The sequence below is a fragment of the Pongo abelii genome, chromosome 13 (assembly GCF_028885655.2).
Source record: "Pongo abelii isolate AG06213 chromosome 13, NHGRI_mPonAbe1-v2.0_pri, whole genome shotgun sequence".
Lineage (NCBI taxonomy): Eukaryota > Metazoa > Chordata > Mammalia > Primates > Hominidae > Pongo > Pongo abelii.
Genome location: NC_071998.2, coordinates 21,674,916 through 21,702,904, shown reverse-complemented (window position 1 = coordinate 21,702,904; position 27,989 = coordinate 21,674,916). Strand labels below are relative to the sequence as shown.

At 51.5% G+C, this 27,989-nt stretch overlaps 1 protein-coding gene across 1 annotated transcript; it reads left to right on the top strand.

Annotated features, from left to right (window-relative positions):
• The first annotated feature begins 713 nt into the window (after nucleotides 1-713).
• GLIPR2 (GLI pathogenesis related 2) lies at nucleotides 714-27,989 on the top strand. The gene is made up of 5 exons (XM_002819628.6): nucleotides 714-970; nucleotides 11,969-12,077; nucleotides 12,731-12,834; nucleotides 15,097-15,174; nucleotides 26,447-27,989. Exons 1-5 carry the CDS (start codon nucleotides 958-960, stop codon nucleotides 26,605-26,607), a joined length of 465 nt encoding a protein of 154 aa, XP_002819674.1. The 5' UTR covers nucleotides 714-957; the 3' UTR covers nucleotides 26,608-27,989.

Below are 27,989 nucleotides of genomic sequence, written 5' to 3'. Positions count from 1 at the left end.
GTCTGGCACAGGTGACTAGGGCTGTGCGGTCAAGTAAGTGCACTTCTCCCACGGGGCAGGGGCCGTGGGTGGGACCACATCTCCCCAGTACCTGGTGTGTGTTGCCCCCAGGGTCAGGGCACCTGGCAGTTGGAAAGACCGGCCGACCCTGAGGGATGGGCAGCACTGGATGGTGACTCCAGGGCCAGCACTCCCGGAGGAGGGACGGCCTGAGGAAAGGCAGGGAGGTGGGAAATCCCAGAACATGTTTGGGGAATGACAAGACATCTAGTTTGACTGGAGTATGGGGAAAAGGTGGGGCGTTGGGGAGACAGGTCTGGGGCCAGACTGCAGGGGTGGGAATTGGCTTGGTCTGGGAGGCAATGAGTGGCGAGTGGACGGGTCAGAGGCGGCGGCGCTTCCACCCCGACTGGCAGTAGAGGGCGTGTCCTGGGAGAGGAGCGTCCCCCTCCCCGAACCAGCCGCCCTCCGGAGCCCAGAGTCACCGGAGATGGGGGCATATCCCGGGGCTGCGTGTGTCGTGTCAGGCCGCGGCAGGCAGAGGCCGTCCCCTGGTGGCGCCGGCCGGAACGCCCCTCGTGCGGCGACCGTGCGCCCCTCTGTCCTCGCCGCGCGTCGGCGCAGAGCAGCCACCCGGGGCCCAGCAGGCGGGGGCTTCCCCACGCGCCCCGGGAGGGGACAGCTCGGTGTGGGGTCCAGGAGGCCTGGGCCCCGCGGCCGCATCCGGGGAGCCCTCGGCAGTCGCGGCGCTGCTTCCCAGGGGTGAGCTTTCCGGGAGGCCCACAGGGTGGCCCCGGGCGCCTCCGCCCTCAGCTGTCGCTCCTTATAAGGCGGGGGCCGGGCGGCACCGGAGGAGGGGCCGCGGCATCAGCCCGGTCCAGGGCTCTGGGGCGGCGCTGGGCCGGGGGAGCGCAGTGCAGCGCAGCCGCGGGGAGCGAGGAGCGCGCAGAGCCGGCCATGGGCAAGTCAGGTGAGCCCGCGGGCTCGCCCGCTGCAAAATGGTTCGGAACCCCGCGCTCCCGGACCTCGCCGTCTCCCTCGCCCGCCGCAAGCCAGGTCCTGGGGAGTGCGGGAGCCCGGGATGCGGGTGGAAGGCGCGCGGGCGGAGCGCCCTGGCGCTGTTTCCGGGGAACGCGGGGGGAAGGCGAGCCCGAGGGAGGCCCCCGCCGGAGATCAGGGGATCGCGCCAAGTTGGGCTTCCCGACCCTGAGGGGCTGCGCGCCGCGGCCCGCCAAGGCGTGGCTTCTGCTTTGTTTCAGGAGGCCAGAGTTAACAGTTGGAAAAGTCACCAAAGTGTGACAACAGCTCTCGCTGCAAAGCAGTTTGCCCCGCTTGGCTGTCCCGAGGACAGCCCTGAGCATACCCCTCATCCATTTGTTGTTCCTTCTCTCCTGAGCGCCCGTGCCGTGCCGGGCTCCCCGTGTGCTGGGCTCGGTCTGACTCCCTTTCTCCTGGGGCACCCCATCCTCTCTAGTGTGGCTGTCGGGATGAACTTTCTACAGCGCAGCTCTCCTCCTGTCGCTCCCTAACACCTTCCTCACCATTGTCCTCAGAGTGAAAGGACACACTCCAGTCCTGCCTTCGGGCCGCTGGGAGTGGGTTCCCAGCCCTTACCTGCGCCCTACACTAGAGCTGTCCAGAGGCTGGTGCACAGGTCCCTTCCCCTGGGTTTCCTTGCCGGGCCTTCACCACCCCCACTCTCAGCCTGAAAATCCCCCCATCCCTCTAGGCTCAGCTCCTGGGCTGGAGCCCATCTGTGATTCCCCCTGGAGGCAGCGCCCAACCTGGTTTTTCCTCGCTGCAGCCCTTCCTGTAGTGGGCCGGGGACAAGAGTTCAGCCATAGACCTGCTTCCCACCGGGTCCTCATCCCTGGCTGCCAGGGGCCGTGTTTATCTCAGCATTGCTCCTGCCTCACAGGAGGCTCTTAGAGAACAGCTGTTGAACAGGATTCAGAAGTCCTGCTTCATCCGGATTGTCCACCTCAGATGAGTAAGGCTAGGTCCCTTCTAGGATCTGTCCTCCAAGATCTGGACTCAGGAGATGCCAGCGCTGGGCGCAAGTGGCTTTCCCTGGCCTTGGTCCTAAGCAGCCTTCCTAGGCTGTAGAGGCAGGTCTGGCTTTCAGCCCTGGTCCAGCCAATCACTGGCTGTGTGATACTGAGCAAGCCTCCTTCCCTCTGTTCCTCTCCGTCTGTACAATGAGGGTGGCCTTATGAGCCCTGGGGTTCTTCACAGTGTGGAAAGGTGATGTAATGGGTTGCCATTTAGTTAACAGGATGACAGGTGGTGATGGGGCAAAAGTATGGCAGATGAGAGCGAGTCTTTTGAGATATCTGCTTGGGAAATCAACTCCTTTCTCTGTAGATTTAGGAGAAAATCCACAAATTCCCTTAGGCTACTTTTTTTTCTTTCTTTCTGAGACAGGGTCTCGTTCTGTTGCCCAGGCTGGAGTGCAGTGGTGCGATCTCGGCCCACTGCAACCTCCGCCTCCCAGGTTCAAGTGATTCTCCTGCCTCAGCCTCCTGAGTAGCTGGGATTACAGGTGTGCGCCACCACGCCCAGCTAACTTTTGTATTTTTAGTAGAGACGGGGTTTCACCGTGTTGGTCAGGCTGGTCTTGAACTCCTGACCTCATGATCTGCCTGCCTCAGCCTCCCAAAGTGCTGGGATTACAGGTGTGCCCAGCCTAGGCTACATCTTAATCAGTTGTTTCTGGCATCTTATGTAAGGCACGGTTTTCCAGAACTGCTCATATTCAGCTGTGTGCCCATTCTTCTGTCTGTTCACCCCTTCCTCCTTCCCTCCCTTGCACTATCTAGCAGCTCTGTATCAAGCTGTGGACCCAGTGCTGGGGCGTGCATGCACTTGGATTGTGAAAGGAATACATAAAGCTATGTAGGGGATAGACAGGCACTATCTGGCTTGAGTAAGAGGTGGAAAATGATCCAAACCACAAGACAGGTGCTGGTGAAGGGCTGTGGGAGCTCAAGGTGAGGAGACTGCTCCGCATGGGAGCCGGTGAGGGCTCCTGGAGGAGGTGGTCAAATCCCAGAGGGTCTTGGGAATTTAGACTTCATCTTATGGAACCTGGGGTGCCATGGAAAGGCACTGATCTGAAAGCAGCGTAACTAGAGCATTGCCAGGGTGTAGGGTAGATCGGATGGATGGAGAGAAGGTGGAGGGACGATGGGGGAGACTGCCGCAGTCACAGAAACAGGAGATGACAGAGGCATCCAGGGCAGGGTGGAGGCTGGAGAGAAGGATGGGATGGATTTGTGAGATGGTGGCCTTGGGCAGACTTGGTGACAACTTATCGTGAAGCAGAGGGGAGGGTCAGAGGCCTGCACGATGGGATGATGGCTTCCATGCCTGGAGATGCAGGGTTGGGTAGGTTTCAGAGGAAGATTACTTGTCACTCAGGAGAGGAGGGGGCCAGTGGCAGAAAGCAGGTTAGAACTGGTTGAGTCAGAGGCCACCTCCACCCCTAACACACACACACACACCCAGAGACCTTGCAGAATTCTGACCCAGGCCTTTCTCCCTCATAGTCACGTGCATTTAATTTATCTCCCCCACCCCAACCAGAAAACCGAGAGCCCCCAGAATAGTATTAATATCTGGCTCTCCTAGGGTCCCTAAAAGAAAATGACTTTTCTGGGTGACCCCGTGCCCCATGGTCCTTCAACGCAAGCCCAACCTTGAAGTTCCAGGCCATCAGCCCAGGGCTGCTGCTGTCTGTGTCTATAGGGCAGGTGGCACTCAGGGGGCTGTGTCTGCTTCTGTAAAGACAATCATAAGGAATCTGCCCCTGCCCCTTCTGGGCCTCAGTTTCCTCCTCACTGCACAGGAGCCAGTCTGTTTTTCATCTTTAACCTCAGATACACCCCAGAGCTGCTTGGCATAACACGCATTATTGTAAAATCATCACACAGCTGGCACAGTTGAAATTCCAGAAGACGCTTGGCCTAGTGATCGAAGACTCCCAGGTCCTGCTCCCAGCCGTGGTTTCTCTGCTGGGACTTGGTGTGCAGCAAGTGTGGTGAGGAAGAGAAAGGCAATGACCTTGGGCTCAGTGGAAGCCTCCTGTCCCTAATACTGGTGACACCAATGATTAATCTTCAACTGCATGCCAGGCAAAGAGCTCAGTATTTTCTCTGTTACCATATTTGTGACAGCACTGCCAGGCAGTTATTATCAACTCATTCTATAGATTTACAGAGGTTGAGTAGCTTGCCCAAGCTCACACACTGACCAGTAAGCAAACCAATGAATTTGTACTCAGCTCTCTGACTCCCCTACGGTGTCCTGTCCTCTCTCCCACACTGACCACTTGCCCTGACACCCTGCTCCCTGCCAGCCTGAACTCTAGCCCAGTGGGGATTTCCACACACCCTCTCATCAGCTCTAAGAATATTAGTGTCCCTCCATCCACCTAGCACCAGAGGAAATCAGAGCAGAGAGGCCTTTAGGGACCAACGAGCCCAGGAGTTTTCTACTGAGTGGGACCCTCAGGCCTCTGCAGGGAGAGGCTGTGTGGGCCAGGCCAACCCCAGCAGTTTCATTTTCATCTGTTGCTTTTATTGAAGGTTTCCTTCAAAGGAAGGGTTTCCCTGCTTTGAAGACATTATGAAAACCACAGATGTCATCCTTCCTTCACACACAGATGGGGAACCTGGGGCCCAGAGGGGTAGGGATGTGCCTGAGTGACAGTAGGCAGGCAGGGCTGGAAAACAGCTGCCTCCCCTTCAATTACAACCACTGTCTATGTGGAGAGGGACAGCCTAGGGGAGGCTGATGCTTGGGGGAAGGGGGTGCCTTGTTCCTGTAAGCAATTGAGCAACTCCTCATAGACATCATTCTTGCCATCTGGAAAAGAGGAAGCAATTCGTAAAGTGGGAAGTGTGGGAGATTTGGAGCAGGGGAGGGGGTAAAGGGAGGGGCTTTCTTACACCCGGCTCTATTGTGGACTCTGTGTGGCCTTGGACAATCCGCGTGCCCCCCACCATCCAAAGACCCCAGTTTCCTCATCTGTAATGAAGAGAGGAATCCTGTCCTGCCTTCACTGTGCTGGGGTGAGAACCTCATTCATTTGTTCACTCACTCATTCACTTAGCAAATATCCGAGCTCAGAGGGACTGAAAAAGGCCATCAAACGTCAATGTAAAGGCAGGGCAGGAGGGGACCTGACCCAGAAGGAGCAGGAACAGGTTCTTCTAAAGCCAAAGCCCAAAAGGTTTCTGTCCCTGTCCGATGGTAATAATAATAACTACAGTTGGCATTTAATACCTGTTCATTATATTCCAGAACAGTTCAAAAGCATTTACATAGATTAATTCGTTTAACTCTCACTACAGCCTTGTGAGGTAGATACTGCTGTTCTCATTTTATGTACGGGGAAAGGAGGCAAAGAGTGCTGAAGCAACGTGTCCAAGATTGCATGGCCAGTAAAAGGCAGTGCGGGGATTTGGCTGTTGAAATTCCCGGAACCGGCTTAAAGAGCAGGAGCTACCCAGCTGAAATTCATTCTTTTTTTTTTTTTTTTTTTCTTAAACTGCCAACTTTTTATTCTTTCTTCCTGATAAACAAGCAAACCCAGCTTTGCCCTGAAGGCAGAACCGGGCCGCTTTCCAGCCTTTTGCCAAGGGGGCAGAGGGGCCTGTTCACAATTCCTGCCCTGGGCCCTGACAGTCACTGGCTCTTTCATGAGGAGCCTGGAGAGGGCAGAGTGAGTCAGGCTGGGCTCAGGGAGGCCTCAGGAGAGGAGGAAGACGCTGAGGGAAGAGCCTGTCTCAGCCAAAAGTTTAAATGGTAGAGGAGGGGCATAGACCTCCTCAGAATCTTTTTTTTTTTTTCTTTTGAGTCGAGGTCTTGTTCTGTCACGCAGGCTGGAGTGCAGTGGTGCGATCATGGCTCATTGCAGCCTCGATCTCCTGGGCTCAAGCGATCCTCCCATCTCAGTCTCCCGAGTAGCTGGGACCACAGGCATGGGTCACCACGCATGGCTATTGTTTTTTTTTTTGGTTCTCCTCAGAATCTCTACAGAGCCTCCAGCAGTAGAGGCCTGGCCTCCAGAAGGAACTTCAAGAACCCAGTACAGCCCCACCTAGGACACCTATACCCTCCACCCCAGCGGAGACAGCCCAGCCCCTTCCCTCAGCCCTGGGGAGCCAGGCCCAGGGCTTTTAGCAGCTCTGACCTTTATTTTAAGTCCCAAGTCTGGCCCCCTGGTAACCTGCACTCTGCAGTCCCTGATTTCCCCCCGGGGTCCCTCAGCCAGGTGTGCTGGAAAAGGGCTTGGCACAGAGGAGGCTCTTGAGAAGCCTTCGTTCTTCTCTTCTCTTCCTTCCTCTCCTTTGTTCACTTCAGAGATCTGAAGGCAGCTGCCACCCCTGTCTATTTTCTTCTACTGCTTTCCTCAGCTGTTCTCGAGCCTGATCCCCCTCCCAGGTCTCCTCAGTCACCTGCTGTCTCTTTCCATCATTCCCTTTGTCACCTGTGACCCTGAGGAGGGTTGGGGGCTTAGGACAGGGCTTTGCATAGGATCTGGACTAGTTGTGGGAATCTGGGCAGGTAACTTCCCTTCTCAAGCCTCAGTTTCCTAATTTGAAAGAAAAAAACATGGGTAAGGCCATGGCAGCTGCCACAGAAGATGGCGAGAAATAAGATCATGCGTAGGCCCAGCACATGGCCAGAGCAGGAGGAAGCAGGCCCGGGATGGGTGAGCCTGCATCTTCCTCATTCGTCAGGGTTGGCACTCTGAGGCCGTGTGGACTTTCCAGCCTCAGTTTACCCTTCTACAAAATGAGGACGTCATCCCTGCCCTTCCCCCATCATAGGGTGGCTGGGAGGGCTCTCCCTGCCTAACTGGGAGATGGACGACTTTTCTTTGACTTTTTTTTCCTCATGTTTATCTGTATTCTTGGGTTTTTCTTGGTGGGGGTGGGGTGTGCTTCTTGCTAGGTGTGGCTGCTACTGATAACTTTGCCTCCCTGGGGCGGAGGCCCTCTCAGAGGAGCCACCTGGGCTAGGACTGGCTGCCTGGCGGGAGGAGACTCCTGGGGCTGCCCAAGGTGTGGTTGTGGGGCCCTTATGCCTCCCAGCCAGGAGTGGGGAGAGAGGGCTCCCCCGCCACCGATTACCAGAAAGACCTCCTGGCCCCTTCCAGAGAACCCTGGCTCAGGAGCCTGGCGTTGGCGGACACAGTGCCTAGCTGCAGCTTCTGGGCATTGAGCTTTGCTTGGACACAGGAGCTTTCACTTTTGTTTCTTTTTACTTCCCATATTCTGGGAGTGCAGTGACCTAGTTTTTAGCAGCCTTATATGTCCCTCTCTGCCGAGGAGACTTGAGGGCCTCCAGCACTATGGGATCCAGTGCAAACTGACCCCAGCACTCAGGCTGCCTTTAAACTGGCTTCCCCTTAGCAAGCCACCTACTCCTCTGTCTCCCCCTCCTCTTCAGAGCCCCAGGATACACGTGGTCCCTTCATCCTGGCTCTTTCTGTGCTGTTGCCTCCTCCATTCATGCTTCCTGAGCCAAGAACACCTCCTCCAGGGAGTCCTCCTTTCCTGACGCATTTGTGGTCACCACTGCATGTGCCACTCAGCCTCATGCGTCTCCCGTGGTGTCCCACGAGACCCACCGTGGCCTGTCCGGGACATGGGAGCTAGAAGGGACTTTAGGATGGGCCTGGACAACCCTGCCACTCAGATGGGGACCCCCGTCACCTTGGCGGTGTCACCTATACGGGCCCTTTCCCACACACTCCCACTCGTTCTGATCAGTGTCTCCTGAGAGAAGCTTGTTTGGGAAACTCCTGCACGTCTTGGGTCAGTTGTTCATCTTGTCTCCTCTCACTCCTACCCCAGCAGGACCTTATGGGATCTCAGGATTGGAAGGGACTTGAAGGTCCTCTGAATCAGGCCTGAGTCCCTCCAAGAGGGGCTCACTTGCCTGAATTCCTTCAGTGGTAGAGAGCTCACTACCTTGTGAGGTAGCTCCTTTTGGTCACCAGAAAGCTTTAACTAGGAAAGATCTTTCTTAGGCTGAGCTGAAATCTGTCATCCTGCCTTTCTACCCACCGGCCCCAGCTTTCCCTTCTGGGGCCCCAGAATTCATCAGAGGCCTCCACCGTGTCTTCCAGAGGCTGATCCTCTCCAGGCTGAACATCCCCCATCCTTGTACCAATTCCTCATTAGACCCCTCTTCCAGCCTCAACACACCTCAAATCACCACTGCCTCTTGCACGAAGCAGGGACCAGGCTGAGGAAGCAGCCCATGGCCCAAGAACCCATGGGTTCCTGGAGGCCATGCTACCCAGCTGACTCTTCTTAAACTGGTCAATGAGACCCCCATCTAGGTCCCATGAGTTGCTATGGCCCCTGGCATTTCCCCGTGAGATATTCTTTAAAAGCCTCTCTGACTCCTTATCCCAAATACCACATTAACACGCTAACCCTGAAATCTTTTTGTTTATCATGGTAAAAATGCATAGCATAAAATGTATTATCTTAACCATTTTTAAGCGTACAGTTCTGTAGTGTTAAGTATATTTACATTGCTATGTAACAGAGCTCCACAACTTTTTCATGTTGCAAAACTGAAACTCTATACATGTTAAACAACACCTCTGCCTTTTCTCCTCTCCACTGTAGACCTGAAATCTTTGTTTTTCCTATTGACAAGGGCTTGGTCCGTCTGTTGGCCAGGAAGTCCTGATACTTCAGGTTGTAGCTCCGCCCTCTGCCTTAATGCCTGTCCCCATGATCAGTTTCCACCTCCATGTCTCCCCACCTCTGCCTGTCAACCAAAACCTCACAAATCCTGGGGCTCAGAGCCCCCATATCCCTGCCCTGCCCACATTACTCTGACTGGACCTCACTGGACAGCGTCACTGAGCCCAAGTTCTAGAGCTTGGTCCGCGTACTCTTTATCTAAGCGTCTACTTCCTCTTTCTCAGAAGGCCCATGGACAGCTCCACCATGCAAGTGTGACCTGCAGTTACCTTTACCTTCTGGGTCTGTAGCTCCTGGGTCTGCAGCCCCCAACCCCTCCTGAAGGCAAGCCCTGGGTCTTCTTTCCCTCACCTCCCCTCAGAAATTCCATGGGATTTGACTTGAGGGCCCAGGAGACATGGGAGATCTGGCTATGAGAAAAGGGACGAGGACTCCCTGTTGCATCATCTCCTCAGTCTTGGGTGAAAGGCAGCAGAGTAGAAGAAAGGCACCGGTGAAGGTGAGCTGGGGCAGAGGAAGAGAGTGGCACTTCCTTTATGGTTCACACCCTTCCTGCCACTACCCACAGCCAGTCTTTGAGGGACAGGCCGGTGGCCTAATGGGACCAGTTCAGCATAAGGGCCCTCTGTGGCCCTCACTCAGAACCCATCCAACTCACCCCCATTTCCACAGAAAGGAACTCCCATATTCCTGAGTATGGTGCTCAGTGTCTTCATCATAGCCTGGCTGGCTAGCCCCTGTTCAGACATTTCTGGGGCCTCATATCGGGAGTTGCCTCCTTCCTGATCCCATGTTAGGTTAATCTCCAAGTTCCTTTTGCACCTGTGCTTACCTGCATCTTGGCACCTATCACATGGCTAGTGTCTGTTTACAAGGCTGCCTCCCTTCCGTATGAGAGCTCTTTGAGAGCAACACATGGCTGACTTGTCTCTGGACCCTTAGCACACAATATGGGACATGGCACAGGGGAAGCACTCAGAGAGCAGATGAACAGATAAATGGAGGACAGATGGATGGACCTTGGATGAATGGTAGATGTATGGATGAATGATGCTGGATGGATGGGTAATGTTAGATGGATGACAATGTTGCATGGATAGATGTATGGAAGATATTAGGTGGATGGGTGGGTGGATGGAGGGAGGATGTTGGATGGATGGATAGATGATGCTGGATGAATGGTGGATGGATAGATGAATGGAAGATATTGGATGGATGGATGGATGGACGATGTTGGATGGATGGATGGATGGATGGGGATCATTTCAGATCCAAATTGGTATGGCTTCTGTTCACTATTGATCTTGCTTGCTTTTGGCTTCACCTACTTATTCTCTCCCTGACCACAGCCTCCTTGACTTCGCCCTTTCTGAGATCATGACCTAATTGGGCATGGGCTTCACCTCTTCCCCCACTGCAGCCCTGGGCCTGCTGATCATACCACTCACCCTCCCACCAACTCCACTTTCTTTGCTACACTCTTCTCCTATTCTGCGTCTTAGTCCATTTTCTGCTGCTATAAAAGAATACCACACACTGGGTAATTTATTAAAAAACAATTTATTTGGCTCACAGTTCTGGAGGCTGGGAAGTCCAAGAGCATGGCATTGGCATCTGGCGAGGCCCTCATGCTGCATTATCCCATGGAAGAGCAGAAGGGCAAGTAAGCACTCAAGACAGGGAGAGGATCAGGCCAAACTCATACTTTTACCAGGAGCCCAGTCCTGTGATAATGCCCTCTAATCACCTCTTAAAAATCTCACTCCTCCACACGGTTACATTGACAATTAAATTTTAGCATGAGTTTTGGAGGGGACATTCAAACCAAAGCATTCTGCCCCTGGCTCCCCAAAACTCATATCCTCCCCACATACAAACTATATTCACTCCATCCCAATAGCCCCAAGTCTTAACTTGTTCCAGCACCAACTCAAAGTCCAAAGTCTCATCTCAATTAGATACAGGTGAGATTCAAGGCACAATTCCCCCAGAGACATATTCCTTCCAGCTGTGAGCCTGTGAAATCAAAAGAAGTTATCTACTCCAAAATACAGTGGTGGGACAGGCATAGGATAGATATTCTCATTCCAAAAGGGAGAAATAGGAAAGAAAGTAACCGGTCCCAAGTAAGTCCACAACCCAGTAGGGAAAACATTCAATCTTAAGGCTGGAGAATAATCCCCTTTGATTCCCTCTCCTGCCTCCTGGGCATGCTGAGTGGGAGTTGGGCCCCAGGGCCTCAGGCAGCCCCACCCCCATGGCTTAGGGCTGTCCGGCTTCTGCTCTCTCAGGTGGAAGCCTCGTGCTTGCAGCCTTCCCAGGCGGGCGTTGCATGCTGGTAGCTCCACAGTTCTGGGGTCTTGGGGGTGGCTGCACTTCTACATCTCCACTAGGCACTGCCCTAGTGGGGACACTGCGGTGGCTCTGCCCCTGCAGTAGGTTTCTGTGTGGGTCCCCAGGTTGTCTGATTGGATGGCACCCACCCACGTTGACAGTAGATCTTCCCCACTCAGACTCACACACCAGTCTCCTCTGGAAACACCCTCACAGACACACCCCAAAATAATGCTTTACCAATTCTCGAGGTATTCCTTAATTCAGTCAAATCAGCACCTAAAACTCGCCCTCACACTCTGCTTCCCCAGGGCTGTCCTTCCCTTGTCTCTTTGTCTGTCTCTCTGTCTCTTTGGCTTCACCCACCCAGCATAGGTGCCCTCCTCCCCAGCCAGGAGGCCTCTTTCTGGACTCCCAGCTCTGGCCCATTCCAGTCCCCTCTGCTCTCCCTAGGTCCAGCCTGAGATACCCGGTCTCCTTCAGATATTTTACTTCCGAAGTCCTATTGCTGACTGTCCAGGTCCCCAAATCTGCTCGGTGTTTCTGTGCATCCTCCACTCAGCAGCCAGCAAGGTCTTTGAGAAACACATGGAGCTCCCTGCCCTGCTCCCTTTCAGTGGCTTCCCGTTGCCTTGGATAAAGACCCAAATGCCTAACATGGCCCATAAGGCCCCACATGATCCACGGGCTTTAGATGTGCAGAGATGTGGAGCGCAATGCCAGGTAGGGTGAGCAGTGGCGTGGAGCAGGGCCACTTGGCTGGGGTGCCAGGTGTTGGAGGGGAGCAGCAGCCTGTCCACATGGCCTAAGGTTTGAGCTGGGTGTTGCTTTCAGCATGCCATTATACTTTTGATGAGTGTTTTCTCTGCACTGAGCCATTCTCCATTTTGCAATCATTCCAGCTTCCAAACAGTTTCATAATGAGGTCCTGAAGGCCCACAATGAGTACCGGCAGAAGCACGGCGTCCCCCCACTGAAGCTCTGCAAGAAGCTCAACCGGGAGGCTCAACAGTGAGTCCCCTAGCACATCCGGGTGACTTGGGCCCTTCGTGTGCTGCTACTGTAGCACACAAAGGGGCCCTGTGGCCAGGCACTATGGCTCACACCTGTAATTTCAGCACTTCGAGAGGCCGAGGCGGGTGGATCACCTGAGGTCAGGAGTTCAAGATTGGCCTGGCCAATATGGTGAAACCTTGTCTCTACTAAAAATACAAAAATTAGCCAGGTGTGGTGGCATGGGCCTGTAGTCCCAGCTACTCGAAAGGCTGAGGCAGGAGAATTGCTTGAACCCGGGAGGTGGAGGTTGCAGTGAACCAAGATCACGCCACTGCACTCCAGCCTGGGTGACAGAGCGAGACAACATCTCAAGAAAAAAAAAGGTTGGGGGGCCCTGCATGGTTTCGGGAATCGGGTTTTGGGATCAGATACAACCACACTTGAATAACCACTCTGTCACTCACCTGGGCAGGTCCCTTTAGTTCCCCTGAGCCTCGACTTGCTCCTCTGTGGAATGGGACTGCTGGGAGGCTCAGAAATCATGCAGGAGTGGTGCTCCTCTGTGAGCCCGGGGCAGGGAAGGAAGCTCAGCCACACTAGCTTGGGGCACATACTTTGGGGGTTCCCTGAACTGCACCTGCTCTGAGGAGGCGCTGTGAACTCTGCAGGTATTCTGAGGCCCTGGCCAGCACGAGGATCCTCAAGCACAGCCCGGAGTCCAGCCGCGGCCAGTGTGGGGAGAACCTTGCATGGGCATCCTATGATCAAACAGGTGGGTCGCATTTCCAGCTCCTCTCCTCTCTGCGGGAGCTGGAAGAAGGACAAGTCCTCCTCAAATGCCTCCTGGCCCCAGCACCCTCGTGGTGTAGCCACAGGCCCAGGAAAGGAAAGGAAAACCAGAGCTTTCTGAATCTGCTCCCAGGCTGACTTCAGTTCACCACAAGGTCTCTGATGGCTGGCTCAGTGCCAGGCCTGTGCTGGGTGCCAGGGACACAGAGATGAGTCAGACTGACCAGGCCCCCACTTTCGGAGAAGCTCCCAGGCCGAGGAGTGGGGGTTGGGGAGACAGACCGCTTTTGTACAGAATCTCAGCCTGATTCTGTGGCCACCAGAGCATCCCCAGCTACTGAGAAATGTTATTTTCTTCCCGAGAAATTTTACTTTCTTACTGTACTGGTGATACACTACCAGTAGTGCTGGTGTATTACTTTTATAATAGGAGAAAAGCAATAGAGCTTTTTCCATTTTGGAAAAAAAAATAATAATAATGGAAAAGACAATGTCTCCATGCAAGGTCTCAATCTGGAATGATCCCACCACACTGCCCAGACATTCTTGAGCTTCCTGGCCCTCTGGCCCTGACGGCCCTGATGTGGCTTTTTAGGAAGAATATTGGAGAGCTGTCTGGATCTCTGAAGCTTTCTCCAAACACCAGTGGGAGAATGACTCCCTCCCTCCCCAGCCTCACATTCCTGGGAGTTCCCCCGAGTCCTCTTGGTTTCCCCAGCACAGCCTAAGCCAGGGCTCCTGTGCAACATGGTCCTTGGCACCCCCACTGGGAGGCATGTGTGAGCTCCTGGGGAACCCCCTACCCACCCCTCCCTCCAAGGCCTTGCCCTCACTGTGCAGGCTCCTTCCCAAGTCCAGGCTGTGGCCCTTGATGGGCCCCGGGAGAAGGGCATAGGACGGGGAAGCCAGGCACTCAGGAAACATGGTCCATCCCAGCCTCGCACAGCCTCCCTCGGGAGCCATGAGCAGGTCACTCCCTCCTCTGTCCCCAGTTTCCCATCTCTACTGTAGAGAGGGAGTTGGGTAAGCGGTCTCTGAGACAGTGGTTCCCTACGCTGGCCGCACATAGGAATCTTTTGTGGAGCTTTAAAAAAATACCAGGCCGGGCACAGTAGCTCACGCCTGGGATTACACGCCTGTAATCCCAGCACTTTGGGAGGCCGAGGTGGGTGGATCATCTGAGGTCAGGAGTTTGAGACCAGCCTGGCCAACATGGAGAAACCCCATCTGTACTAAAAATAGAAAAATTAGCCGGGCATGGTGGCACATGCCTGTGATCCCAGCTACTCGGGAGGCTGAGGCAGGAGAATCGCTTGAACCTGGGAGGCGGAGGTTGCCGTGAGCTGAGATCGCGCCATTGCACTGCAGCCTGGGCAACAAGAGCGAAACTCCGTCTCAGAAAACAAAACAAACCAAACCAAACAAACAAACAAAAAATGCCTGAGTCTCTCCTCCAGAGACAGACACAGTTGGTCTGAGGAAGGACCCAGGCATTAGTATTTGTTAAATGCTCTCCAGGCGAGGCTGATGTGTGGAAATGGATCAGCAGTAGCATGTGGGAGCAGAAATGCAGAATCCTAGGTCCCTCTCTAAACCTACTCAATCAGAATCTGCCCATTAACAAGATTCTTGCACACATTTGAGCCTGACTGCTCTGAGGTCCCCGCTCCTGGCTCTGGCCCGGAGAGCAGCAGCTCCCAGGGAAATGCCTGCCCATATCAACACCTGTGGGGACAGTGGATGCCCCAGTTGAGGTCCCTCCTGCCCACAGTGGAGATCCTTGGCTTATCAGCCTGATTGTCTTTCCAAATATGGATGTGTCAAGAGCTGCAAATGGGGTGAGATGACAGTATAGTCTCCTAGAAACTCGGAGCATCATAAAAAGGCCCTTGCAGTACATTGCATTCAACCTTTTCATTGTACAGAGGTACAGAGAGGGAAGGCTTTGCCCAGGATTACACAGCAAGTCAGTATATGTGGGTGGGGGGGATAGGTGCAGGTTCCCTGACCCCAGGCCAGTGCTCTTCCCAGCCCCCCAGAAGGCCCACTCGTCAGCCTGGCCATGCTCATGGGCAGGAGTCCCTAAGAGTCTGCAAAGCAGCGTCCAGGATGCGTCAGCTGACTGGGGCTTTCTCAGATGTCTAATTGCCGCATCGGTGGCTTGGGGCTGATGGGAGAAAATGCAGGGAATAGGGAGTGGGTGGATTTTGTGGCTGAGTTTTAGAACAATGTCATTTTCACACAGGAAAGGAGGTGGCTGATAGATGGTACAGTGAAATCAAGAACTATAACTTCCAGCAGCCTGGCTTCACCTCGGGGACCGGTGAGTGGCAGGGTCTCACCAGTGGCCTGGCCCTGGGCAGCAATGCAGGTTGGGTGTCTGACTTCAGGGAGGAACCAGCCCTCTTAAAAAATCAATCCTTTCCTTCCTGTTTAATCTTTTCCATATTTCTCTGGCTTGACCTTGACCAGAGACCAAAGCTCTCCTTTCCGCATTACATCCCCAGCTTCCCCATGCTACATGCTCTGCTCCGAGAGCCCCCAGCTGCTGAATCCTGCCCCACCAGCTCAGAGCTCTTCCCATTCCTGGAGTGTGTCATAGGAGACTGGATTTCCAAAGCTGCTTGGAGCTTCATTCCTGAACTGGTCACCCTGCGTCTAGTCTTGTTTTCTGCAATCCATCCTGCTCCCCAGCAGCCTCAATACTTCTAAAATTGTCCCTGCCCCTGGTGCTCTCCTGATTCAACTGCCATGGCTCCCTGGGGCCATCAGGAGAAGGCTTAAGCTGCTGGCACTCCTCCTTCCACACCCCACACCCTTCCCCACCCTCCCCCACCCTTGCGGCCTCTCTGGCTTTCTCCCTTCCCCTTTCTGCACTAGTTTGCAGTTCAGGAGCTTGGGTTGCAGAGAACCTGGATCTAGTCTTAGCTCTGGCACCCTTTGCTGTGTGGACTTGAGTCAATTCCTGTCCCCTCTTCCCAGGGGAGAGGGAGAAGGTGGCTTCTAAGGGATATCCTGAGATCCCGTGATTCAAGTGCAGGGAAGAACCTTCTGTGGGTCCATGTTCCCTTCTCATAGGCTTCCCTTGACGAAAGCTCCGGGTGGCCGCCCTGTGCCCCGGGGTCCCTCTGGGCAGCCGCCCTGTGCCCTGGGCTCCCCCTGCCTTTTGCTGGGCTCACCAGGCTCCTTGTCTTTCCTCAAAACCGACTCAGGCGTCTGGGGCCCAGGATGGTGTTAGAAGTGGGTGGGAGTTTCTCTGACCAGAAGGCGCCAGGAAAACAGAAAAAGGGACTCTCTGCCCACCTCATTCCTCCTACCCCACCTGTTCCACCCACAAGTAGAGCCTTGCGGCCTTCCACCCTCTAGAGGGGTGCTTCAGAAGCAGGAAGTGACAGGTTCTCAGCGCCAGTCACCGTTTCCTGTGGTTTGCTGCCCGCCCTTCTGGGTGGGGGTTTCTGCAACCGTGTTGCATTGCATTGTTCCTGGGACTCTGGGGCAGAGGCAGAAGCATCTGCTGAGGCATTCCTCCTCTCCACTAACCCCTGCAGGACTCCAGGCCAGGCTGGCAGGGCTTTGAGTGTGAATAGGTGATTCTGGGGCAAGGATACCTAAAGGTGTGGGGAGGGAGCAGTAACAAGCTCCTGCTATTGATTAAGGATGTGTAGGCAGGACCTTGTCTTCTTTTAATAGAGATGGTGTCCAGAAGACTTCTTATTTCATAGCTTCTGGATTTGCTTTTCCCATGAGCAAGATTCTTCAGCAATCGGACATGTGTCCGAGCAAGTTATTAACTAGCACTGTGTGTGTGTGTGTGCACACCACGTGGTAATTAGAAAGTGCCTCTATGGGCTGGGTGTGGTGGCTCACACCTGTAATCCTAGCACTTTGGGAGGCCAAGGCGAGTGGATCACCTGAAGTCAGGAGTTCAAGATTAGCCTGGCCAACATGGTGAAACCCCATCTCTACTAAAAATACAAAAATTAGCTGGGCATGGTGGCGCATGCCAGTAATCCCAGCTACTCGGGAGGCTGAGGCAGGAGAATCACTTGAACCCCGGGAGGTGGAGGTTGCAGTGAGCCAAGATCATGCCTTTGCACTCCAGCCTGGGTGATAAGAGCAAAACTCTGTCTCAAAAAAAAAAAAAAAAAAAAAAAAAGTGCCTCTACTGCCACGTAAGCATCAGGATACCATTTAAAAGTAGAGTTTGGCCAGGCGCAGTAGCTCATGCCTGTAATCCCAAAACTTTGGGAGGCCAAGGCAGGCGAATCACTTGAGATCAAGAGCAAGACAGGCCTGGCCAACATGGTGAAATCCTGTCTCTACTGAAAATGCAAAAAAAAAAAAAAAAAAGCCAGGTGTGGTGACAGGTGTCTGTAATCCCAGCTACTCAGGAGGCTAAGGCAGGAGAATCACTTGAACCTGGGAGGCAGAGGTTGCCGTGAGCGGAGATCGCCCACTCCAGCCTGGGCGATAAGGGCAAGACTCAAAAAAAAAAAAAAAAAAAAGAAAGTAGGGCTTTATTCTACCCATTTTGAAGAGGAAGAAACTGAGGCCTAGAAAAGGGAAGCAGCCTTTCTCATGCCTTCCGTCCCTGATCTGATGCTTTTTCCACCACTCCCACTCCAAAACAGGAATCTCACAAGAGTCAGAGCCCAACTTTCCGTAATCACTGACTACTCGTTTCACTCATTGCCCTACACTCCCCACCCCTAAAGAGGAAAATCCCAGAGCAGCCAGCCCTTGTGCTGTTCCAGATACCAACAGGCAGTGCCTGGGGGCAGCCAGAGCCTGATCCTAAGACAGGAGTGAGATTTTGGGTGGTGTCATAATGGGGGCTTTCAGGATCCTTAAAGATCTTTGTGCCCATCCTGCCTCAGCCTCCCCCAGACCCTGTCTGCAACTCCTCCTTGCTGCATCTCTGTTCATGGATTCCCTAACCTGAGTCCTTGCTGTAGGTGAAAGAGCCTTTCAAATACCCTTTGGCCAGGTGCAGTGGCTCACACCTGTAATCCCTGTACTTTGTGAAGCCGAGGCAGGCAGATCACTTGAGGTCAGGAGTTCAAGATCAGCCTGGCCAACATGGTGAAACCCCGTCTCTACTAAAAATACAAAAATTAGCCGGGTGTGTTGATGCACGCCTGTAATCTCAGCTCCTCGGGATGCTAAGACACGAGAACTGCTTGAACCCTGGAGGCGGAGGTTGTGGTGAGCCAAGATCCCGCCACTGCACTCCAGCCTGGGTGACAGAGGAGTGAGACTGTCTCCAAAAAAAACAAAAAACAAAAAAATAGAAAGAAATACCCTATAATCCATCCCCACCCCCAGCCCCACCGAGGCCAGGCCAGCATCTTGTGATGAAGGATGCTGGTCAGTCACTGCTGTGTGCTGAGTGAAGAGAAATAATGTCTTATCATTACTTTGATATATTCTGTTTAAATGAGTATGTTTATTTTATGTATTCTGAATGAATTTTACATATATATATATATATATATATATATATATTTTTTTTTTTTTTTTTTTTTCCCTTTGAGACCGAGTCTCACTCCGTTGCCCCGGCTGAGTGCAGTGGCACAATCTCGGCTCACTGCAACCTCCACCTTCCAGGTTCACGCGATTCTCCCACTTTAGCCTCCTGATGAATAATATTTTTATATGATATGAACCCTGAGAGCTATCGAAGGTGAAAAGTTTTCTTTCCAGCCCTGACCCCTAGCACTTTCCCGCCCAAGAGACAACCAGAGATACCAGTTTCCTGTGAATCATTCCGGAGTTATCCTGTGCTTACACCAGCATGTGTGTATAAATGTTCTCTTTTCCCTTTTCCGCATGCTGGTGTCAGAGCGTATGACCTGTTTTATGCTTGTCAGAGATTGTGCCACAGCATACAAATAGTGCTCGCTCATTCTTTCTTACCTCTGCACATTATTCCCTTGCGAGGATATACTGTGACGTATTTGGTGTGTTTTTCAAAGATATATTCTAGGGAGTTTGATTCACAGCAGGAAAGAGGATGTCATCCCTTTAGGAAAAAGAAAAAGGAAGCTTCGTTAGTGGACTAGAGTTAGAAACCAGTGTGTATTTGATGGTTGCTAAGGAAGTTGTGTCATTTAATTCATCTCTGAATACCCATAGCTTAATTCCCTCTGTGCAGACAGAAACCTCCCCCGCGAGAAGAAAGATTGCTCAGCCTCATCAGCTTGGAAAAGTCTACCACAGGCACTCATGCTGCTGATGTGCACTTTGTGTCTAATTATTTTCTTGGCAACCAGTGGATAAATGGCAGCTTCTTCCTTTTCTGGGAGACAGAGAGTGGGAGGGTCGATGGCCCAAGCGTGTGGTCTCCTGTGAGAGCAGGCTAGTGTGAGAAAGGACTTGAGCATTTGGAAACGGCCTGTAGAAGTAGGGACACCAGGCTGCCGAGAGCCTGGAGCTGTGACCCAAACGTATTAAGAACCAAGGGCAAATAGGCAAGCAGTCTTTATCCTCTATTCTGGGTAGAAACCAGAGTTTATTAAACAGCAGTTAATACAAGTTTAAAGATAGTGGCAAATATGCATAATTGTACTTAGGGTTTATTTTCTTTTCATTCTTGCTTCAATTGTATCATGTCAACTGTATGAATTTGTGTTTATATTTGATTATTTTCATAAACAATTTAGTAACTTTCAGTCCTCTGTGAATGTAGACAAAGAAATAAATTTTAGCTAAGTTTTAAAATGTTTTAAATGGCTGGGCATGGTGGCTCACGCCTGTAATCCCAGCACTTTGGGAGGCCAAGGTGGGTGGATCACTTGAGGTCAGGAGTTCGAGACCACCCTGGCCAATATGGTGAACCCTGTCTTTACCAAAAATACAAAAATTAGCTGGTGTGGTGGTGTGCACCTGTAATCCCAGCTACTCAGGAGGCTGAGGCAGGAGAATCACTTGAACCCAGGAGGCGGAGGTTGCAGTGAGATGAGATCGTGCCACTGCACTCCAGGCTGGGCAACAGAGTGAGACTGTCTCAAAAAAAAAAAGTTTTAAATGGAGTTTAACTACAGGGGAAAAAATAGAATTTAATCTACAAACATTTATTTCGTCCTTACCATACACAGGATGCAATGGGAAGGACTGACTTTGTCTCTTCCCTAAAGAACCAGAAGAGTGTGTACACCAGTCTCTTCCTCTCTCTCCCACTTTCTTTTTTTAATTTTTTAGTAAAATAGGCTGGGTGTGGTGGCTTATTCTTGTAACTCCAGTACTTTGGGAGGCCAAGGCAAGAGGATCCCTTCAGCCAGGAGCTCCAGACTAGCCTGGACAATATGGCAAGACCCCATCTCTACAAAAACATTTAAAAACTAGGCCGGGCACGGCAGCTCACGCCTGTAATCCCAGCACTTTGGGAGGCTGAGGTGGGCAGATTGAGGTTGGGAGTTCGAGACCAGCCTGGCCACATGGTGAAACCTTATCTCTACTACCAATACAAAAATTAGCCAGGCATGGTGGCACACGCCTGTAATCCCAGCTACTTGGGAGGCTGAGGCACAACAATCGCTTGAATCTGGGAGGTGAAGGTTTCAGTAAGCCAAGATTGCACCACTGCACTCCAGCCTGGACAACAGAGTGAAGCCATGTCTAAAAAGAAAGAAATTGTAGTAAAGCACATATAACTGAAAATTTACCATTTTAACCATTTTAGGTATACAGTTCAGTGGCATTAAATACATTTGCACTGTTATGCAATCATCACCACCATCCATCTCTAGAATTCTTTTCATCTTCACAGATTAAAACTCAGTACCCCTTAGACCAGGGGTCCCCAACTCCTGGGCAGTGGACCTGCATGGGCCCATGGCCTGTTAAGAACCGGGCCGCACAGCAGGAGGTGAGCAGTGGGTGAGTGAGATTACTGCCTGAGCTCCGCCTCCTGTCAGATCAGCAGTGGCGTTAGATTCTCGTAGGAGCATGAACCCTATGATGAATTCCTCACACAAGGGATCTAGGTTGTGCGCTCCTTATGAGAATCTAATGCCTAATGATCTGAGGTGGAACAGTTTCATCCTGAAACCATCTCCACCCCACCCCACCCCAACCATTGTTCTACTTTTGGTTTTAATTATTCTAGCTACCTCATATAAATGGAATCATACAATATCTGCCCATTTGTGTCTGGCTTATTTCACTTAGCATCATGTTTTCAAGGTTTACCCATATTAGAGCACGTGTCAGAATTCCATTTTATTTTATTTTACTTGAGACGGAGTCTCACACTGTTGCCTGGGCTGGAGTGCAATGGTGTTATCTTGGCTCACTGTAACCTCTGCCTCCCGGGTTCAAGCGATTCTCCTGCCTCAGCCTCCCGAGTAGCTGGGATTATAGGCACCCGCCATCATGCCCAGCTAATTTTTTTGTTGTTGTTGTTGTTGTATTTTTAGTAGAGATGGGGTTTCACTATGGTGGCCAGGCTGGTCTCGAACTCCTGTCCTCTTGATCCGCCCACCTTGGCCTCTCAAAGTGCCAAGATTACAGGCGCGATCCACCACGCCCAGTCTCCTTTTTATTTTTATTTTTTTATTTTTTATTTTTTTGAGATGGAGTCTCATTCTGTCGCCCAGGCTGGAGTGCAGTGTTGTAGTCTTGGCTCACTGCAACCTCCACCTCCCAGGTTCAAGCGACTCTCCTGCCTCAGCCTCCCAAGTAGGTGGGGTTACAGGCACCCACCACCATGCCCAGCTAATTTTTGTATTTTTAGTAGAGACAGGGTTTCGCCACATTGGCCCGGCTGGTCTCAAACTCCCGACCCCAGGTGATCCACCCACCTTAGCTTCCCAAAGTGCTAGGATTACAGGCATGAGCCACTACGCCCGGCCTCAGAATTTCTTTTTAAAGCTGAATAATATCTGTTAAACAAACACACACACACATACACATATATATACACATATATACATATATATATATCTCCCACATTTTGCTTATCCTTTCATTTGTTGATGGACACTTGGGCTGTGTGACTTTGTGAGTTTTTTTGTTTTTTTGAGATGGAGTCTCACTCTGTTACCCAGGCTGGAGTGCAATGGCACAGTCTCGGCCCATTGCAACCTCCGCCTCCCAGGTTCGAGCCATTCTCTTTCCTCAGCCTCCCCAGTAGCTAGGATTACAGGCGTGTGCCACCACACCTGGCTAATTTTTCTATTTTTAGTAGAGACGGGGTTTCATCACATTGGCCAGGGTGGTCTGGAACTCCTGACCTCAAGTGATCCGCCCACCTCAACCTCCCGAAGTGCTGGGATTACAGGCGTGAGCCACTGCGCCCGGCCAGGCTATGTGACTTTGGGCCAATCATTCAACCTCTCTGCTAGGAGCATGGGTGTATAAATATCTGAATCCCTGTTTTCAGTACTTTTGGGTATATACCTAGAAGTGGAATTGCTGAGTCATTGCAATTCTATGTTTAATTTTTTGAGGAACTGCCATACTGTCTTCCAGAGCAGATGTGCCATTTTACATTCCCATCAGCAGTGCACAAAAGTTCCAGTTTCTCCACTTCCTTGCCAAAACTTGTTATGTTCTATTGTTTTTGTTTCTGTTTTTCATAGTAACCATCCTACTGGGTGTGAAGTGGTTGCCCTTTTTATTTCTTAACCACCCTATGGGAATCTTAGATACTCTGATCATGATTTTCCTCCTCCCTCCCTCCCTCTGTTTCTTCCTTTCCTCATCAAATGTTTATTGAGCATCTACTATGTGCCAGGCCCGGTGCTAAACACTAGGTATATGGTGATCAATAAAACAGATGTGGCACGTGCCCTCACATAGCTTGCCCAATCATAAGTCAGATATTTAGGAGGGAACAATCTCTTCAGTGTTGCTTTAGCAAATGAATGCTATCCTGTGACACAGAAAATAAATGTCTCATTGATCTGTGTAAATGCTAAACCATAAAGATGGAAGGGATGAACATCCGCCGCTACTCCCCAAGAAAAAAGAATTTAGGCCAGGCATGGTGGCTCACGCCCATAATCCCAACACTCTGGGAGGCTGAGGCAGGCAGATCACTTGAGGTCAGGCGTTTCAGACCAGCCTGGCCAACATGGTGAAACCCCATCTCTACTAAAGATACAAAAATTAGCTGAGCGTGGTGGTGCTCACCTGTAGTCCCAGCTACTCAGGAGGCTGAGGCATGAGAATCACTTGAACACAGGAGGCAGAGGTTGCAGTGAGCTACGATCGCGCCACTGCACTCCAGCCTAGACAACACAGTGAGACTCTGTCTCAAAAAAAAAAAAAAAGAATTTATGATCGTTGAGCAAAGAATGCATTACAGCATCAACTCTTTGACTCCCAAATGGGAGGAGATTTGGAAGCTAAGCTATATTCGTAGCTTGAAGGGACAAGCGAGTGAAGGACAGGAAGCCTGAGAAATGGGAGACTGATGCTAAGAGGCCTCAGCAAGACCTAGTGGTGTCTGGAGGATGGAGCAGTAGCTTGAAAAGGAACTGAGATGTTTGTCTCAGAGCAGAAGGATTTGAACGAGGCTGTAATGTGTCGAAATCTCAAAAACCTCAAAACATAGAATGCTGCACTTCTAGTGAAGGTAGAACTGGAGTCCAAGATGGATCTTCTGTATTACTTTTATTCATCAATTCCACTCATTCTTCCAAATGTTTATTTTACACTTTTCATGTGCCAGGCTATGCCAAGGTCCTGGGTGTATTTTGGTGATTAAAACAAACTTGGCTTCTGCCCATATGGACTCATAGCCTGGTGAAGGAGCCAAACAGTAACCAAGTAATCAAGCAAATGCATCACACAAATGGGAAGAATGGTACATAGGGGAAAAAAATGGTGTGGTAAGAATATCTTGGGAGGGAGATGTTCGGTAAATAAAAGGGTGTTTACAGGCTGGGCATGGTGGCTCACGCCTGTAATCCCAACACTTGGCTGGGCCAAGGCGGGTGAATCACCTGAGGTCAGGAGTTCAAGACCAGCCTGACCAATGTGGTAAAACCCATCTCTACTAAAAATACAACAATTAGCCGGGCATGGTGGTGTGCACCTGTAATCCCAGCTACTTGGGAGGCCGAGGCAGGAGAATTGCTTGAACATGGGAGGCGGAGGTGGCAGTGAGCCGAGATCACGCTACTGCACTCCAGTCTGGGCGACAGTGAGACTCCGTCTCAAAAATAAATAAATAAATAAAAGGGTGTTTGCAAACGACTTCTTTGAACAAGTGATATTTAGGCTAAGACCGAGGGACAAGAAGCTGTTGGTCATCAGAAGAGTGTCTTGGCCAGGCGTGGTGGATCATACCTGTAATCTCAGCACTTTGGGAAACTGAGGCAATTCTCCTGCCTCAGCCTTCCCAGTTAGCTGGGATTACAGGCATGTACCACCATGCCCGGCTAATTTTGTATTTTTAGTAGAGATGGGGTTTCTCCATGTTGGTCAGGCTGGTCTCCAACTCCCAACCTCAGATGATCCGCCCACCTCGGCCTCTCAAAGTGCTGGCATTACAGGCATGAGCCACAGCGCCCGGCCTTACAAATACTTTTTGAAAAATGATCCGGCAGTGGCGGCATGTGCCTGTGGTCCCAGCTACTCAGGAAGCTGAGGTGGGAGAGTCTCCTGAGCCCTGGAGGTAGATGCTGAAGTAAGCTATGATCATGCCACTGAACTCCATCCAGCCTAGGTGACAGAGATCCTGTCAGAAAGAAGAGAAGAGAAGAGAAAAAGAGAAAAGGAAGGGAAAGAGGGAGGGAGGGAGGAAAGGAGGGAGAGAACAAAAAAGAGAAGAAGAAAGAAGGAAAATAGAAGAAAAAAATGTGCAAGGGCTCTGAGGTGGGACATACTCTGGTGTGTTCAAGGAATGGAGAGGAGGCCACTGTACCAAAGGATTCACTTTCATTCTAGGTGCATTGGGGAGCGAGTGAAGGATTGTTAAGCAGGGAGGTAAATAGATATGATTTGTATCTCAAAATGGTCACTCTGAATACTAAGTAGAAAATGAGGCTCATGCCTGTAATCCCAGCAGTTTGGGAGGCCGAGGTGGGCAGAGCACCTGAGGTCAGGAGTTCAACACCAGCCTGGACAACATGGTGAAACCTTGTCTCTACTAACAATACAAAAAAAAATAGCTGGGCATGGTGGTACACACCTGTAGTCCCAGCTACTCAGGAGGCTGAGGTGGGAGGATCACTTAAACCAAGGAGGTGGAAGTTGCAGTGAGCTGAGATTGCAGTGAGCTGAGATCATGACACTGCACTCCAGCCTGGGTGACAGGGTGAGACTCGTCTCAAAAAAAAAAAAGAAAATGAATTTGAGGGGCCAAGGTGGATGCCATAGAACCAGTCAGGAGGCTATTGCAATGGTCCATGTGAGAAAAGTTTGCAGTTGGGACCAAGGGTTTGGGAGTGGGTGGACCTGAGATGCATTTTAGAGTCGGATTCTTCAAGACTGAATGCTAGGTTGTTGTGGGGGAAAGGACGAAGAGGAGGGATGCAGACTCCCCCCTGGCAGTGTGTGCATGGAGGTACCATTGATGGAGATGGGAGGACTGGGAGAGGAATAAATCTAGGGGGACAAAAACTGGGAGTGAGGTTTGGAAAGGTTAAATAAATCTGAGATGCCTGTGAGTCATCCATGTGGAAATGTCCAGTAATTAGTTATGTCTGGAACACAGAGCAGAGATTTGAGCTGGAGAAATAAATTTGGGAGCCAGGGAAAGATGAAATTCCCTAAAGAGAGCTTAGAGGGAAAAGAAAAACGAGCCCAGGATTGAGCCCTGGGAAGTGCAGGTCCTTCAATATCTATAAGTGAGGGCGAGGAGGAGGAAGAGGAGGCCGTGAGACAAGAGGAATGGCAAGAGACTGTGGCATCCTAGAAACCAAAAGGGGGAGGGGTGCCTTGAAAAGGAGAAGAGTAGGAAGTGTTCCTCAGGTGTCAAGTAAGATGAAGACAAAAGGGGATCACTGGAGAGCTTCAAGATTGCAGCTTGGAGACAGGGTTAGACACAGGCAATAGGCAGTAGAGTGGCATCCTAATTGTTGGGGCCACTGGGCTTTGTCGTGATCTCTGGGAGACTGTTGGAAGGTGGTGAGGTGGGTAAGGTCTGTGTGGCTGATGGAAAGGACCTGCTTTAGAATTCAGGCAGTCTGGCCAGGCACGGTGGCTCACGCCTGTAATCCCAGCACTGGGAGACTGAGGCAGGTGGATCGCCTGAGGTCAGGAGTTCGAGACCATGGTGAAACCTCATCTCTACTAAAAATACAAAAAAATTAGCTGGGCGTGGTGGCATGCAACTGTAGTCCCAGCTACTTGGGAGGCTGAGGCAGGAGAATCACTTGAACCCAGGAGGTGGAGGTTGCAGTGAGCCAAGATCACGCCACGGCACTCCAGCCTGGGTTACAGAGCGAGACTCCATCTTGGGGAAAAAAAAAAGAAGTCAGGCAGTCAGAGTGTTTTCTCTCTCCTTCCCCTGCAGGGGGTCTGTGAAGACCATGCTGACCTGAGCCTGGCGAGATGGTACAGGGGTTCAACAATCCCCTGCCACATCCTTCTTCAGGCTCTGCTAATTCAGCCGTGTCCCTCTCCCTCTGCCCGTTCCCCTACAGGACACTTCACGGCCATGGTGTGGAAGAACACAAAGAAGATGGGCGTGGGGAAGGCGTCCGCAAGTGACGGGTCCTCCTTTGTGGTGGCCAGATACTTCCCAGCGGGGAATGTTGTCAATGAGGGCTTCTTCGAAGAAAACGTCCTGCCGCCAAAGAAGTAACTTGTTAAATGTAATGGGAAGGTGACAGACTTAAGAACGTGGATATGAAGTGCCTAGAACAACCACAACCTGGCTGTGCGTCTGTCCCTGTGGGTGTATGTGCTTGTGTGTGTGATGCATGTGAGCGTCTCTGGCACACACACTTGGACATACAGTTCTGCGTGCGCTCATTCTTATTACAGGAGTGAGCAAACGAAGCATTTACCCCGATGGTTACCTAGACCACGATTATCTGGATTGGGGGGAGGGGGGGCATCCGTTTTTTTTAATTTTTTGTTATTTTTAAGCAAACTTCTTTTGTACTTTTCTTACTTCTAATATCCATCCCTGGACTTTTTGTATTCCAAATGTTTGTGATGCTGAGAAGTGAAGTTCATTTTATGTGACCTTCATGCGTCGTAATCTACTTTTGATAGATAATTAAGATTATTAAACCCTCATTTAAATGTGACATAAAATACAGCTTTAAGCACGTAAATATAAAGCAGCTTCCATCAGGAACATGGAGCAGGCAGGGGCTCCATTTTACAGAATTATTGAGATTTCTCAGTTGTAAAACATGACGTCATCCTGCATGTCTGCTGGAATTCTCCAATGGGGTCACCAAAGAACAAATGGAGAAAAAAAGTTTTACTTCCTCGCATTCTTCTACCTTTAAATAGCAAAGTACCACTACCACCACCACCTCTTGCCCCCGTCCCTCTTTTCTTAAACTTCTGGCATTTCAGAGCTCAGCAGGCTACCCCTGGTTTCTGGAGAGTTGGGCTAGGCCTGAAGCTCCCCCTCCCCCACCTCTGATAGGCAGCCCAGGCCTGGTCTGGGAGACAGCCCCTCACCCTGCCTGGGCTCTTGGCCAAGTGGCCTTGGATGGATGAAGTCAGAGAGGTGGGGTGAGGGTGAGCTTACTCAGGGCCCCCAGAGGAAGCGCTCAGCCTCTGCCCTGCCCCCACACAGGGCGGGAGCCCAGGCCTGTTCCTGGCAGCTGTGGCTGCAGCTGAGCTGCTGCTCCCTCCTGGAATGTGTGACAAGCCCAAATGTTCCAGGGAGACGACCGGGGCAGGGGGCTTAGAAATGCTAATATGGTTCTGTGTTTTGCCTGAAACGATACCAGGTTCCCCTGAATAGCAACTTTACAAGGTCCATGTGGGAGGGACCAACCCAGATGCCCTGCCGAGTGTCCCTGAAACCATGGCAGCTCCATCTGTCAAGATGGCAGGGGCCGGAGTGAGGGGGCTGCTGGCTTAACAGCAGGCATCTGGGCAGGCCAGTCCTCAAAGCAGCTCCTGAAGGTCTGTGTTGCACTGTGACCAGTCTCAAGCTATGCCTCTAATTTCACCAGGGATATTGACTAAGAAGACAATAAAATCTTTTTCTTTGTGTAA